The following is an 11,442-nucleotide window of genomic DNA, read 5'->3' as shown; positions in this document are numbered from 1 at the left end:
CCCATCTGCTCCCCACCAGTGTTGGCGTCTCCCATTGTTTTTTCCCTGCCACGCTGCTCCCGGTGCTGGCAGGGTTTGGGGTGCACCCACCAGCACAGGGACCCCAGCGGGCCACCCTGAGTGTGGGGGGGACAATAAACCAGGGCAAGGCAGCTCCCATGGGACCCCCCCTAATCGGGGTCCCATCCCCCTGCCCGGGGAGGCTGTGCCGGATCCGGCAGCGGCGCAGATCCCGGCTCAGCCGCGGGGCAGGGCCCTTCCTGCAGCAGGAACCTCCCGAGGAGCCGTTTCCTCGACCAGGTCCCCTCCACCATCGCCCCTTCCCTCCCGCCCCGAGGGGAGGAAACGGGCCGGCTCCCCACCTCCCCTCTCCCCCGGCCGGGGGCCGGGCACCCAGTGCCGGCGTGGAGCCCGGCCCCGTCTTCGGCGAGACGCTGGCAGGAAACCGGGGCGAGTCGGGACCAGCCCAGCGCAGGCACGAGCGGGACCCACTGCCGCGCGCCCCGCCGCCCCTGTCTGCACCCCGACACTGGCTGGAGGTGAGATTTGGGGGCTCGGTGGCTTTGGGGGCTCAGAGACTTGGAGCTCGCTGGCTTTGGGGGCTTGGGGACGGTGGGCGAGGATAGTGGTGGTGACCCCGGGGCTGCTTTAGGCGGGTTTGGGGAACATCCACATGGGCTTGGGGCTCAGTGAGGACCCACCAACTCGTCTCTCCTGGGGTCCCCATGCACCCCAAGAGGGGTTGGGAGCTGCCATCAGCCCCTTCCCTGCCCCATCTCCCACAGGTGGAGGTGCCGGGGCGGCCATGGAGGCAGCGGTGCCGGCGGAGGAAGCGTTGGTGCTGGTGGAGTACGGCTTTGAGTACCGAGCCAAGGACGGGACCTTGGTCTCCATCAAACCTAACGAGCGCTACGTCCTGCTGAAACGAACCAACCACCACTGGTGGCACGTCAAGAGGAGCGGGGACACCCGACCCTTTTACATCCCTGCCCAGTACGTGAAGGAGCTGCCCCCCATCACTGCCCTGGCCCCGCTCGACCCCCCTCCGCCGGGGCACGCCGGGACGGATCCAGCCACGCTCGCCCCGCAGCAGCCGCCAGCCTACGAGTATCGGTTCATCGGCGCCGCCGAGACGGAGGAGCCGGCCGGAGGATGCTCGGTGCCCGGGAGGGACTCGCTGCCGGCGCTCAGCTCTTTTCGGGTCGCCCCAGGGCTGAGCCCCAACCCCGGTGAGCCCGTGGGACCCTCGCGCTCCCTGGATGACCTGGCACGGGTGTCGCCGGCACCACGCGGTGCCACCGCCGTGGGGTCGCGTGGGGACCCCCAGGGACAGACTCACCCACTCGTCAAGAGCCGCTCCGAGACCCTCCACGCCCCTGGCAAGGGCAGGGACACGGCCAGGAGGCGGCTGGGCTCCGGCCATGCGGCTCAGGTACGGTGACATCCCCAGTGCTGTCCCCAAAATCAGCGCCAGGGGGGAGCTGAGCGTGGCGGGCAGGGGCACCCGGGTCCCCTGGCTGATTCAATGCCCCGTGTCCCCCCCAGTATGGCCCTGTAACCCCCGGCACAGGGTGGGGTAACACCCAGGGGCTCCCCAGCACCACTGGGACCCGCCGCGTCCCCCCACTGAGCTGACCCCGCCGGACAAACCTGTGGGTCAACCCCCCCCATACAGGTTCACCAGCAATTACCGCCTGGGGAGGGTGAGCAACCCCCGCATTGGGCACCCACCCCAAACATCTTCCACCCTCAGCCCCCCTGCACCGTGCCTCAGTTTCCCCACCCTCATAGGTATCCCTGGGCTCTTCCAGCCCCCCCCGCTCTGCCCCCACAGCAGCGTCCCGACAGGGTGCTGAGCCCGGTGATGCCCGTGGTCCCTGGAGGGGGGGGTGCTCCTCGGTGCCACCCAGGGGTCTCTGGGGTGTCCCACACCCCATCCCGGCAGCGTTCCCGGGACGAGAGGAGGCAGAAAAGGGTTAACAGGGAAGTGCAGCAACTCCTCCCTGCCGGGGCGGGTGTCTCACCTGGGCGCAGCACCCAGTGCCGGAGGTGGGTGCTGGGTGCACCCCAGCTAAGGCGGGCACCCCGCCACCCCAAAATCCACGCTCTCCCCATGCCAGTAAGTAGTGAGGGGCCCTTCCCAGCCCCCCCCAGGGGTCCCTGCCGCACCCCTCTTGGTGGGGGGCACCCAAGGGTGGGGGGTGCCCCTCGGCCACTCGCCTGCCTCTGACACGGGCTGGGGTGCAGCAGGGTGAGATGGCAGTGGCAGGGGGGGGGGGTCCTGCGTCCTTGTCCCCCCCGCCAGCACCTGTCTTTGGAGTAACCCCAGGCACCCACAGCACCCCAAGACCTGGTGTCCCCCGCTTTGAGGGGGGCTCATGGGGTTGAGCTGCCCAGGAGAGTGTTGTGCTGGAGGAAAGGGGGTGTCAGTCGTCGGGGGGCGGCGGGGGGCTGTGTTTTACACCCCTTTTTACACCCTGCGACCCCAGCTGTGCCAGATTAACCCCCAGTGCTCTTTGCACACCCAAAGCCACCGATCCCCCCCACCACCCCCGGGAGGGACCCAGCTGTCGTCCCCAACCCCGGTGCCATCACCGGAGCTTCCCCTTCCCCTGCCTAAACCCAACCGTCACCAAAACCAGCCAGCGGCAGCAACGGTGGGGCTGGGGCGGCCTCAGCCTGGCCACCGTGTGGCTACCACCCCGGCTGCCGGGTCGGGGCGATCGCGGTGTTGGGGGGCCGCAGCACCCCCGGGCTCATCCCCGTGCCGTTGCCGGTGGAGCAACACGATGCCGAGTGGGCCAACTTCCATTTGGGGGGGAGTTTTCCCGGTTGGCGCCGGCTGCATCCCCGGCACGGCATCGTCCCGGTGCGATTCCATCCTCGGTTGGCCTTGGCTTTGCCGGAGCAGGTGACGGGGGACGAGTGGCTGGAGACGGGGTGACAACAACCCCAAAAAAAAGCCAATTCCGGCCCAAGGCCAAGCGCCGGGCTCGGAGGCGGCTCTTCCGCTCCCCGAAACCCCGGCAGGAAGCGCGGCCGGCGCGGGGCCCGGCACAGGGTGTCGTCGGTGTCACCGGAGCCTGGCGCTGCCCCACCGGCTGACACCCCCCCACACCCCACCCCACCCCGGGGCGCCCACCGAGATGGGTGACCAGGCCTCGGGTGCTCTGCAGCGGTCCCGTAGCAGGGTGTCGCGGCTGCTGCACTTGGGGAAGGTAGGCAGCACCCATGGGTGCACCCAGCTGGGGGGGGGGGGGGGGGCATTGTGGGGTCACCCTCCCCCCCCCCCCTCCAAGCTCCTTCCCGAATTTCCCCTGGGTGTTTATGCCACGGAGGTGGCACCAAGCACCGGTGGGTGCCAAGATGCCCGTCCTGAAGTGGGGAGGGGCACCCAGCCCAACCCCGGGGGGAAAAAAAAAAAAACCCTGGGGATGCACCCAGGGGAGGGAGGGAGGTGCTGAGGGGGCTCTGCGCTGGGTGTCCCCCCCTTGTCACCCCCACGTCCCTTGTCCCCAAGATGAGGGTGGCCTCTCGCGCTGGGTTTCCGGCCCCGCTCGCAGCAGCAGGAGGGTCATGGGGTGATGGGGGGGGGGGGAGGGTGATGGGGCGTCTCTGGGGACACTCATTCCACTGTCCCCCTCTGCTCCAGGGTGTCCCCGGGGACGCTCCACCCCCTGTCCCCCCCCTCACCCTGGGGTGACGGGCAGGGCCAGGGTTGGGAAACTTTGTCCCCGCGGCCGTTGTAGGGAGGCTCAGGGGCTGTAAAGCTGGGGAGATCAAAGGGTGCCAGGAGGGGATTCCCTGCCAGCAGCCACCCGCCCGCGGCCGCCTGGTCCCAGGGGACGTGTCCCCCCACCCCGAGCAGCCCCCCCGGAGCGGGGGCAGCCAGGCAGCCACCGCCAGGGGTGCTCAGGGCCTCATTTCAGGATGTGGTGATGGGGCTGCCAGTCTCAGCACCCGGCTCTGCCCACCGGCGGGGCTGGCAGGGGCTGCGGGTGCTGGCGGTGGGGGTGCTGGTGGTCTGGGTGCAGGTTCCAGTGCTCTGGGTGCCGGCAGTGGGGGTGCTGGTGGTCTGGGTGCAGGTTCCAGTGCTCTGGGTGCCGGCAGTGGGGGTGCTGGTGGTCTGGGTGCTGGCTGTGTGAGGGCAGAGGCTGGGGGTGCAGGTGATGTGGGTGTAGGAGATGTCCCGGGCTGCTGGTGTTGAGGGTGCTGATGTGTGGGTGCAGGCGGTGTGGGTGGGGGTGCCAGGGTGCTGATGCCAGTGAGGCGGGTGCAGGGGCTGGGGGGTGCAGGTGATGAGCATGTCGGTGGTGTTGGGGCTGCGGATGTCGGTGCAGATGCTGAGGGGTGTTCATGGTTCGGGTGCCGATGATGTGGGTGCAGAGAACGGTGTGGATACAAGTGCTGGGGCGCTGATGCCGATGCCCCGGGGGTGCAGGCGCAGTGGGGGACGAGGGGACCAGTGATGCGGGTGCTGACACTGGGGACCGCAAGCCTCCCCCCCCCCCCCAAACTCTCCCTGCGTGCTCAGGCCAGACTCTCATCCCCACTGCCGGCTGGGTGCTCCCTGCCCCAAAGTGGGTGCTCTGAGTGCCCTCCCACACCACCCGGGCAGCTACATCTGTCCCATGGGTGTCTCAGGGCAGCGCCTGCCGGGTGCCCGGGCAGGAGGGATGCCCCAGCAGCCGGGGCAGGGCTGGATCAGGCTCCTCAGCCCCTCACCCATCTGCCAGCCCGGGCACTACGGCGGGGATATCCCGGGAACGCCGTCCCCGGCAGCCCTGCCCCATGGCTCGGGGCACCCATCACCAACCACAGCGCCCGAGTGACCCACCCGTGTCCCCTCCAGGCGCGCAAGGACCCGGAGGAGCCGCCTGCCCCCATCTACCTCAACATCCAGGAGCTGCGGGAAGAAGCCGCAGCTGCCAGCTCGGCCCCGGAGGAGCCCGGAGGCTCCGTCTCGGATTGGGAAACCCACACGGATACGGACAGTGGACATTTGTTTTATTATAACCCGGTGACGGGCGAGACCACGTGGGATTGTCCCTTTGGGCAGGCAGAAGATGGAGTGAGTCCCGTCGCCTCTCCCGCCTCCTCAGTCACCCACAGCACGGAGTTTCCCGAGTGGGAACAGTACGTGGACGAAGCCAGCGGACAGGCTTTTTTCTATAATTCGGTAACAGGTGAGACGTCGTGGGACCCCCCCCACGCGGGAGACGGAAGCAACCCCCAGGATATGTACCCTGGGGTGACGCGGTACGGTCCCATGGAGCAGAGGGTGAGCACCCAGCGAGGCGCGGGGATGATGAGGATGGTGATGGAGGTGAAGACGTGATGAAGACAAAGAGACGGAGAAGGGGATGGGGATGGAGAGGGAGATGGAGACAGAGATGGAGATGAAGATGGAAATAGGGAAGGGGATGGAGACGTAGATGGAGACGGAGTGGGAGATGGAGATGAAGGAAGGGATGGAGATGGAGATGGAGATGGAGATGGAGGCAGGGGTAGGGGTGAAGTGGGAATAGAGATGGAGGCAGAGAGGGAGATGGAGATGAAGGAAGGGATGGGGATGGAGATGGAGATGGAGATGGAGGCAGGGGTAGGGGTGAAGTGGGAACAGAGATGGAGGCAGAGATGGAGATGGGGAGGGAGATGGAGATGATGGAGATGGGGCAGCCCCATCTGGGCTGGCCACAGCTCGGCGACGCGGATGCTCTCGGTGGGGCACAAGGTCTTAACCTGGCTCTTCTCTCCAGCCACCCACTCCCGAAACGGACTATCCCGACCTGTCTCCAGATGAGCTGGAGGCTTATCCTGAGGAGGACTACTCGCCCGTGGGCTCCTACGATCAGGGGGCTGCTCTCTGTTTGTCCCCGAGGCGCCCCGAGGAGCTGTGCTCACCCCCGGGCTGGTACGGGCACAGCCACCCCGAGGGAGCCGTGTTCTGCCCCGAGCACTTCGCCTCCGACACGGTACGGGGATGGGGACGGGATGGGGATAAGGACAGGGATGGGGATGGGGACAGGGATGGGGATAGAGGCAAAGGTGGGGACAGGGGTGTCTGCCAGGGGATGAGCATCCTCACAGGGCTGCAAAAGCGGAGGGCAGGGGCTCTGGGGTGCAGTGGGTGTGAAGCCCAGCACCCATCCGGCACGGGCACCTCGGGCATCACCCGCCCCCTCCCTCCCTCCCCCCCCAGGTGCCGGCGGGCAGCCGCCACGACCGGGCCAGCAGCAGCTCCAGCCAGGACAGCGGGCTCTTTGCCTGGCACAGCCCCGTGCCGCCGGCGCCGGGGCTCAAGGAGGAGAAGGTGAGCGCCCTGGGGACGGGCAGCCAGCCCTACCCCACCCCGGCACCAGGGAGGCCGGGGGGGGAGGGCAAACCTGACCCCATCCCCGCGCTTTGCCTTCCAGTTTAAAAGCCTCGAAAAAGCCGGGGTGCTCAACCGGACCAAGACAGTGGACAGAGGGAAACGGCTCCGGTAAGTACATCCTGGTGTCCCCCCGTCACCAGAGAAGGGAGCCCCGGGGGGCGGAGGGGACAGGGGCTGTGCTGTCCCTCTGTGTGACCCCCCCCTCTGCTCCCCAGGAAGAACTGGAGCTCCTCCTGGACGGTGCTGGAGGGGGGGATCCTCACCTTCTTCAAAGACTCCAAGCACTCGGCTGCTGGTGCCTTGGTAAGAGCCCCCACGGCCTCAGTGGGGCCAGCACCCACAGGACAGGGCCAGCACCCACAGGACAGGGCCAGCACCCACAGGGCAGGGCCAGCACCCATGGGGCAGGTCCAGCACCCACAGGACAGGGCCAGCACCCACAGGACAGGGTCAGCACCCATGGGGACAGGGCCAGCACCCACGGGGCAGGGTCAGCACCCACGGGACAGGGCCAGCACCCACGGGGCAGGTCCAGCACCCACAGGACAGGGCCAGCACCCACAGGACAGGGCCAGCACCCACAAGATAGGGCCAGCACCCACGGGGCAGGGCCAGCACCCACGGGGCAGGGTCAGCACCCACGGGACAGGGCCAGCACCCACGAGACAGGGTCAGCACCCACGAGACAGGGTCAGCACCGACGGGGCAAGGCCAGCACCCACGGGGCAGGGCCAGCACCCACGGGACAGGGCCAGCACCCACGGGGCAGGGCCAGCACCCATGGAACGGGGCCAGCATCTGTAGGATGAGGCCAACAGCTGTAGCACAGGACCAGCACCCACAGAATGGGGCCAGCACCCATGAGATGGGGCCAGTACTCATGGGATGGGACCAGCACCCACGGGACTGAGCAAAGACCCACAGGATGGGGTCAGAACCTGCAGGATGTGGCCAGGACTCATGGAATGGGTCCAACCCCCATGGGATGGAGCCCAGACCCATGGGATGGGGCCAGCACCTGTGAGATGGGGCCAGCACCCATGGGATGGAGCCAGGACCCACAGGACAAGGCCAGCACCCATGGGACAGGCCCAGCACCCTGTACAAGGACCCCTCCCAGCACTGGGTCACCACACGCTGGCGTGTGGGTGCTCACACCTCCCCTCGCACCCACACATTCTCCCCGCGTGGGAGGGGGCCGGGGCGGGGTGTCAGGGCTCCTAACGGGCACGCGGAGCTGGTCGGGGCGAGCGGGGAGGAAGCGGTGCCTGACCCAGCCCCCCCCCAGCACCCAGCACCCGCCGCCCGGATGCAGAAGCTGCCGAGGTTCTTGCAACACCCCGCAGTGCTGGGGAGGGGGGGAGACGCAGTGCTGGCCCCACCGCTGGGATGTGGGTGCAGGGCTCTGTCTGGGGGGGCCTTTCTGGGAAACAGGGATGGGGAGGGGCTGGATGGAGTGGGGGGAGCGTGGCCAAAGCACCCCAAAACCCCAGGGGCGTGGGGAGACCAAGAGGTTCTGATGCTCTTCCCCTGTGAAAGCCCCAAGGGACTGTCCCCTCCCCAGGGACAGCCACCCAGACTCCTTTCCCTGTGTAACGCTGCTCCTGCACGGCGCTGTCACCAAGAGGGACCCTAAAGATGAAGACCCCCAGGGTGCCTGGGCAGGGCTGGGGATGTCCCACAGGGTGACAGCAGCTGTAGGACCCGGCTGTCCCCGAGCTGGTGGCCACATCACCCACCCCCCAGCAGCAGCACCGTGTCCTGGTCCTGCAGAAAGACCCCGGTGCCACGGGAGGGGACAGAGATGTCCCACGGGGGACATTTGCCACTCCTGCCTTTCTGGAGGAGGAAAGCACACAGCCCCTCGCAGAGCAGGACCCCGATGTCCCCGTCCCCTCTGGGTGGGTGACAGCAGTGCCACCCTCATCCCCTTGCTCCCGCAGCGGCACCCCAGCACCCTGACCACCCCCGAGCACACGGTGGAGCTGCGCGGGGCCACCCTCGCCTGGGCCGGCAAGGACAAGTCCAGCAAGAAGCACGTCCTGGAGGTGAGCCGGGTGACAGTGGGGGGGACATCGGTCACCCCTCAGGGCCCACACCTGGCCCGCAGGGCAGTGACAATGCCAGCACCCACCTGGTTCACCCCACCAGTGGCGAAGGGGATGCGCTGGGGTTGGTGTCAGTGGGGACACTGGGGGACATCCCCAGACTGGGAACAAAGGGACATGCTGCGCTGCCAGCCACCGTCCCTGTCACCAAGGGACGTCCCCACTCCCAGAGGGGATTTTCCACTCGGGCTCTGCACAGGGAGGGAGCTTCCAGCTGTGCCGGCTCGCTGGGAAATGGCAACAGCTGGGGTCATCGGTGTGATGAGTTTGGTGGCGTTCTCAGCCACAACCTGGCCCCCAAGCCAGGCGGTTGCGGCCAAACACAGGCAGCCCCGCAGCCCTGCCCTGACCGCTGCCCACTGCTCCCGCAGCTGAAGACACGGGAGGGCTCCGAGTTCCTCATCCAGCACGACTCGGAGCAGATCATCGCCGCCTGGCAGAAGGCGATCGCCGACAGCATTGGCAGGCTGGTGAGCAGGCGCCCGCCACCCCCGCCGCCCTGCCACCCCGGGGATGGGCACAGGGGTCTCACACTGCCCTTTCCCCAGGGCACCGACCTCCCCGGCGAGGAGGATGCCGAAAGTGGGGCTGAATTCGGCTCCCGGGAGAAGCTGGGGGGCGGCGAGGAGAAGAGGGCAGGTGAGCTCAGGCAGCCCGGCACGGGGACGGGCCCCGGCGGCACCAGCCGCCGGGCAGGGTGGGGTGGTCACCCCCTGATGTCCCCAGCTCCCCGCGATGGCAGGACGTGCCAGGAGCACCCCGGTCCCTCAGGACGGTGCTGACGGGTGCCCTGTCCCCGCCAGCGGCCGGTCAGGGGCTGGGCAGTGCCGGTGGCGAGAGCGACTCCAGCAAAGTCCGGAACAAACTCCGCAAGTTCCTGCAGAGGCGGCCGACGCTGCAGTCCCTGCGCGAGAGGGGCTACATCAAGGGTGGGTGCTGGGATGGGGCTGCGTCAAGGGTGGGTGCTGGGATGGGGCTGAGCCCCCCCGGAGTGTCCCCAGGAGGGAAGGTGGGTGGGGACAGCTGAGGACGGAGCTTGGACAGAAAGTTGGGGGACCAAGCCCAACCCTGACCCAGCATCTTGGGCATGTCCCACCACCTCCAGCCACCCCAGTGTCACACCCATATGGGAACAGGACCCTCTGTGATGTCCCCAACCCTGTCCCCCATCCCAGACCTGCCACCGAGCATCCTTTCGGTGTCACCCGGGCGTGCTCAAGGCCCCGTTGGTTTTTCCAGATCAGGTTTTCGGCTGTTTCCTGCAAGCGCTGTGCGAGCGGGAGCGGGGGACGGTGCCCCGCTTCGTCCTGCAGTGCATCCAGACGGTGGAGAGGAGAGGTACTGCCCTGGGGCTGGGGGACAGGGACAACACGGGGGGCACCAGCATGGGGACAGCTCTGGGCAAAGCCTAAAGTTGGCGGTTGGGTTTTCTCTGGGATCCCGGTGCTGGCTGCTGTGGGCACCGGCACGGCCATACTGGTCCCTGTCACCGTGTGCCACCCGGCTGTGGGCACCTTCCAGTGGACAGTGGGGACACGCGGGCGCCCAGAGCTCCCTCGATGGTGGCTGGTGTCACATCCCAGGGAGGGTTGTGGTTAACTAGGAGCTTTCCCCCCATCTCCACCTCCGTCCTCCGCCAGGTCTGGACATCGATGGGTTGTACCGGGTCAGCGGCAACCTGGCCACCATCCAGAAACTGCGCTACAAAGTGGAGCACGGTAAGGTCACCCACGGTGGCAACGGGGGGGCAAATGGGATGTAACACCCCCACACACACACCAAGGGCAGCGTGATGGGGCTCCGGCCAGGCAGGGAGGGGACAGGGACCCTTGCGCACCCCTGGGGCTCTGGGACCTGCCTGAGGTGCTGCCCCGACCCCGCAGACGAGCACCTGGACCTGGATGACGGGCGCTGGGAGGACATCCATGTTGTCACCGGGGCGCTGAAGCTCTTCTTCAGGGAACTGCCGGAGCCACTCGTCCCCTTCAGCCACTTCGACAAGTTCATTGCTGCCATCAGTGAGGCCTGGGGACAGGGGTGGGGATGGGGACAGGGGCGGGGATGGGGACAGGGGATGGGATGGGATGGGATGGGGACAGGGATGGAGATGGGGATGGGGACGGGGATGGGGATGGGGACAGGGACAGCTGCTCCGGCTGCCCGAGCCAGCACCCCACCATGTCTCCCTCCCCTTGCAGAGATGCAGGACCCAACCAGGAGGGGCCGGTGCGTCCGTGACCTGGTGTTCTCCCTCCCACCCGCCCACCATGACACGATGAAGATCCTCTTCCGCCACCTCTGCAGGTGACACGCGTCTCGCTCCCCCCAAACCCAACCCAGTGGCAGGAAGGGGGACAGGACTTGTGTTTAGGGACATGCCGGGTGACACCGTCCCTCATCCCCCCCAGGGTTATTGAGTACAAGGAGGAGAACCGCATGTCGGTGCAGAGCATCGCCATCGTCTTCGGCCCCACACTGCTGCGGCCGGCAAGCGAGGAGGGGAACATGGCCATGCACATGGTCTTCCAGAACCAGGTGGTGGAGCACATCCTCAACCAGTACAGCTACATCTTCCCTGATGGCTAAACCCCCCTGGGGACAGGCATGGGGACAAGCCCAGCAGTGGGGACATGAAGGAGCAGCGTCTCAGGGGAAGGACTTGGCCTTGTGTCACCTCGGACGATGGGTGGTGGCAAGCGTGAGGCTCGACGAAGGGCAGCGCGGTGGCCTGGCTCGCTCGGGATGCGGCTCGAGGGACGGGTGCCGGAGCTGGGGGCACCCCAAGCACCCCGTCCTCCTCTGCCACCCGCTCCCGCTGGGGCCAGATCCGCAGCGGTTGAGCCCCAGGGGGTGCGTGGGGGTTTTGGGGGGGGGGGGGGGTGGTCCCCATTGTTCAGGAGGGGACGGTGGAGCCCTGCGGTCCCCAGCTTGCCGAGGCCAGCGGCACGTCCCCGGGAT

At 67.7% G+C, this 11,442-nt stretch overlaps 1 protein-coding gene across 2 annotated transcripts; it reads left to right on the top strand.

The window, feature by feature from the left end:
• Nucleotides 1–325: 325 nt before the first annotated feature.
• ARHGAP27 (Rho GTPase activating protein 27) lies at nucleotides 326–11,324 on the top strand. Of its 2 annotated transcripts, XM_042787550.1 has the most exons (16): nucleotides 326–539; nucleotides 786–1,432; nucleotides 4,853–5,281; nucleotides 5,760–5,975; nucleotides 6,203–6,313; nucleotides 6,417–6,484; nucleotides 6,592–6,679; nucleotides 8,320–8,424; nucleotides 8,856–8,954; nucleotides 9,033–9,123; nucleotides 9,288–9,413; nucleotides 9,724–9,822; nucleotides 10,125–10,202; nucleotides 10,368–10,502; nucleotides 10,683–10,788; nucleotides 10,893–11,324. In XM_042787550.1, the coding sequence occupies exons 2-16, from the start codon at nucleotides 806–808 to the stop codon at nucleotides 11,068–11,070; spliced, it is 2,556 nt and encodes an 851-aa protein (XP_042643484.1). In that variant the 5' UTR covers nucleotides 326–539; nucleotides 786–805; the 3' UTR covers nucleotides 11,071–11,324. The 2 variants fall into 2 exon arrangements, with proteins under 2 accessions (XP_042643484.1, XP_042643485.1); XM_042787551.1 differs by lacking the exons at nucleotides 326–539; nucleotides 786–1,432 and adding an exon at nucleotides 3,052–3,218.
• Nucleotides 11,325–11,442: the final 118 nt, after the last annotated feature.

The sequence above is a fragment of the Tyto alba genome, unplaced genomic scaffold (assembly GCF_018691265.1).
Source record: "Tyto alba isolate M040663 unplaced genomic scaffold, T.alba_DEE_v4.0 Super-Scaffold_12, whole genome shotgun sequence".
NCBI classification, from domain to species: Eukaryota; Metazoa; Chordata; class Aves; order Strigiformes; family Tytonidae; genus Tyto; species Tyto alba.
This window is presented reverse-complemented; position numbering and strand designations above follow the sequence as displayed.

Excerpts from the sequence above, each read along its gene's own strand:
- ARHGAP27 (XM_042787550.1), top strand. The coding sequence starts at position 806 with ATGGAGGCAGCGGTGCCGGCGGAGGAAGCGTTGGTGCTGGTGGAGTAC. Across the intron at positions 6,485-6,591 it reads GACAGAGGGAAACGGCTCCG|GAAGAACTGGAGCTCCTCCT; the intron begins GTAAGTACATCC and ends TCTGCTCCCCAG. Across the intron at positions 6,680-8,319 it reads ACTCGGCTGCTGGTGCCTTG|CGGCACCCCAGCACCCTGAC; the intron begins GTAAGAGCCCCC and ends TTGCTCCCGCAG.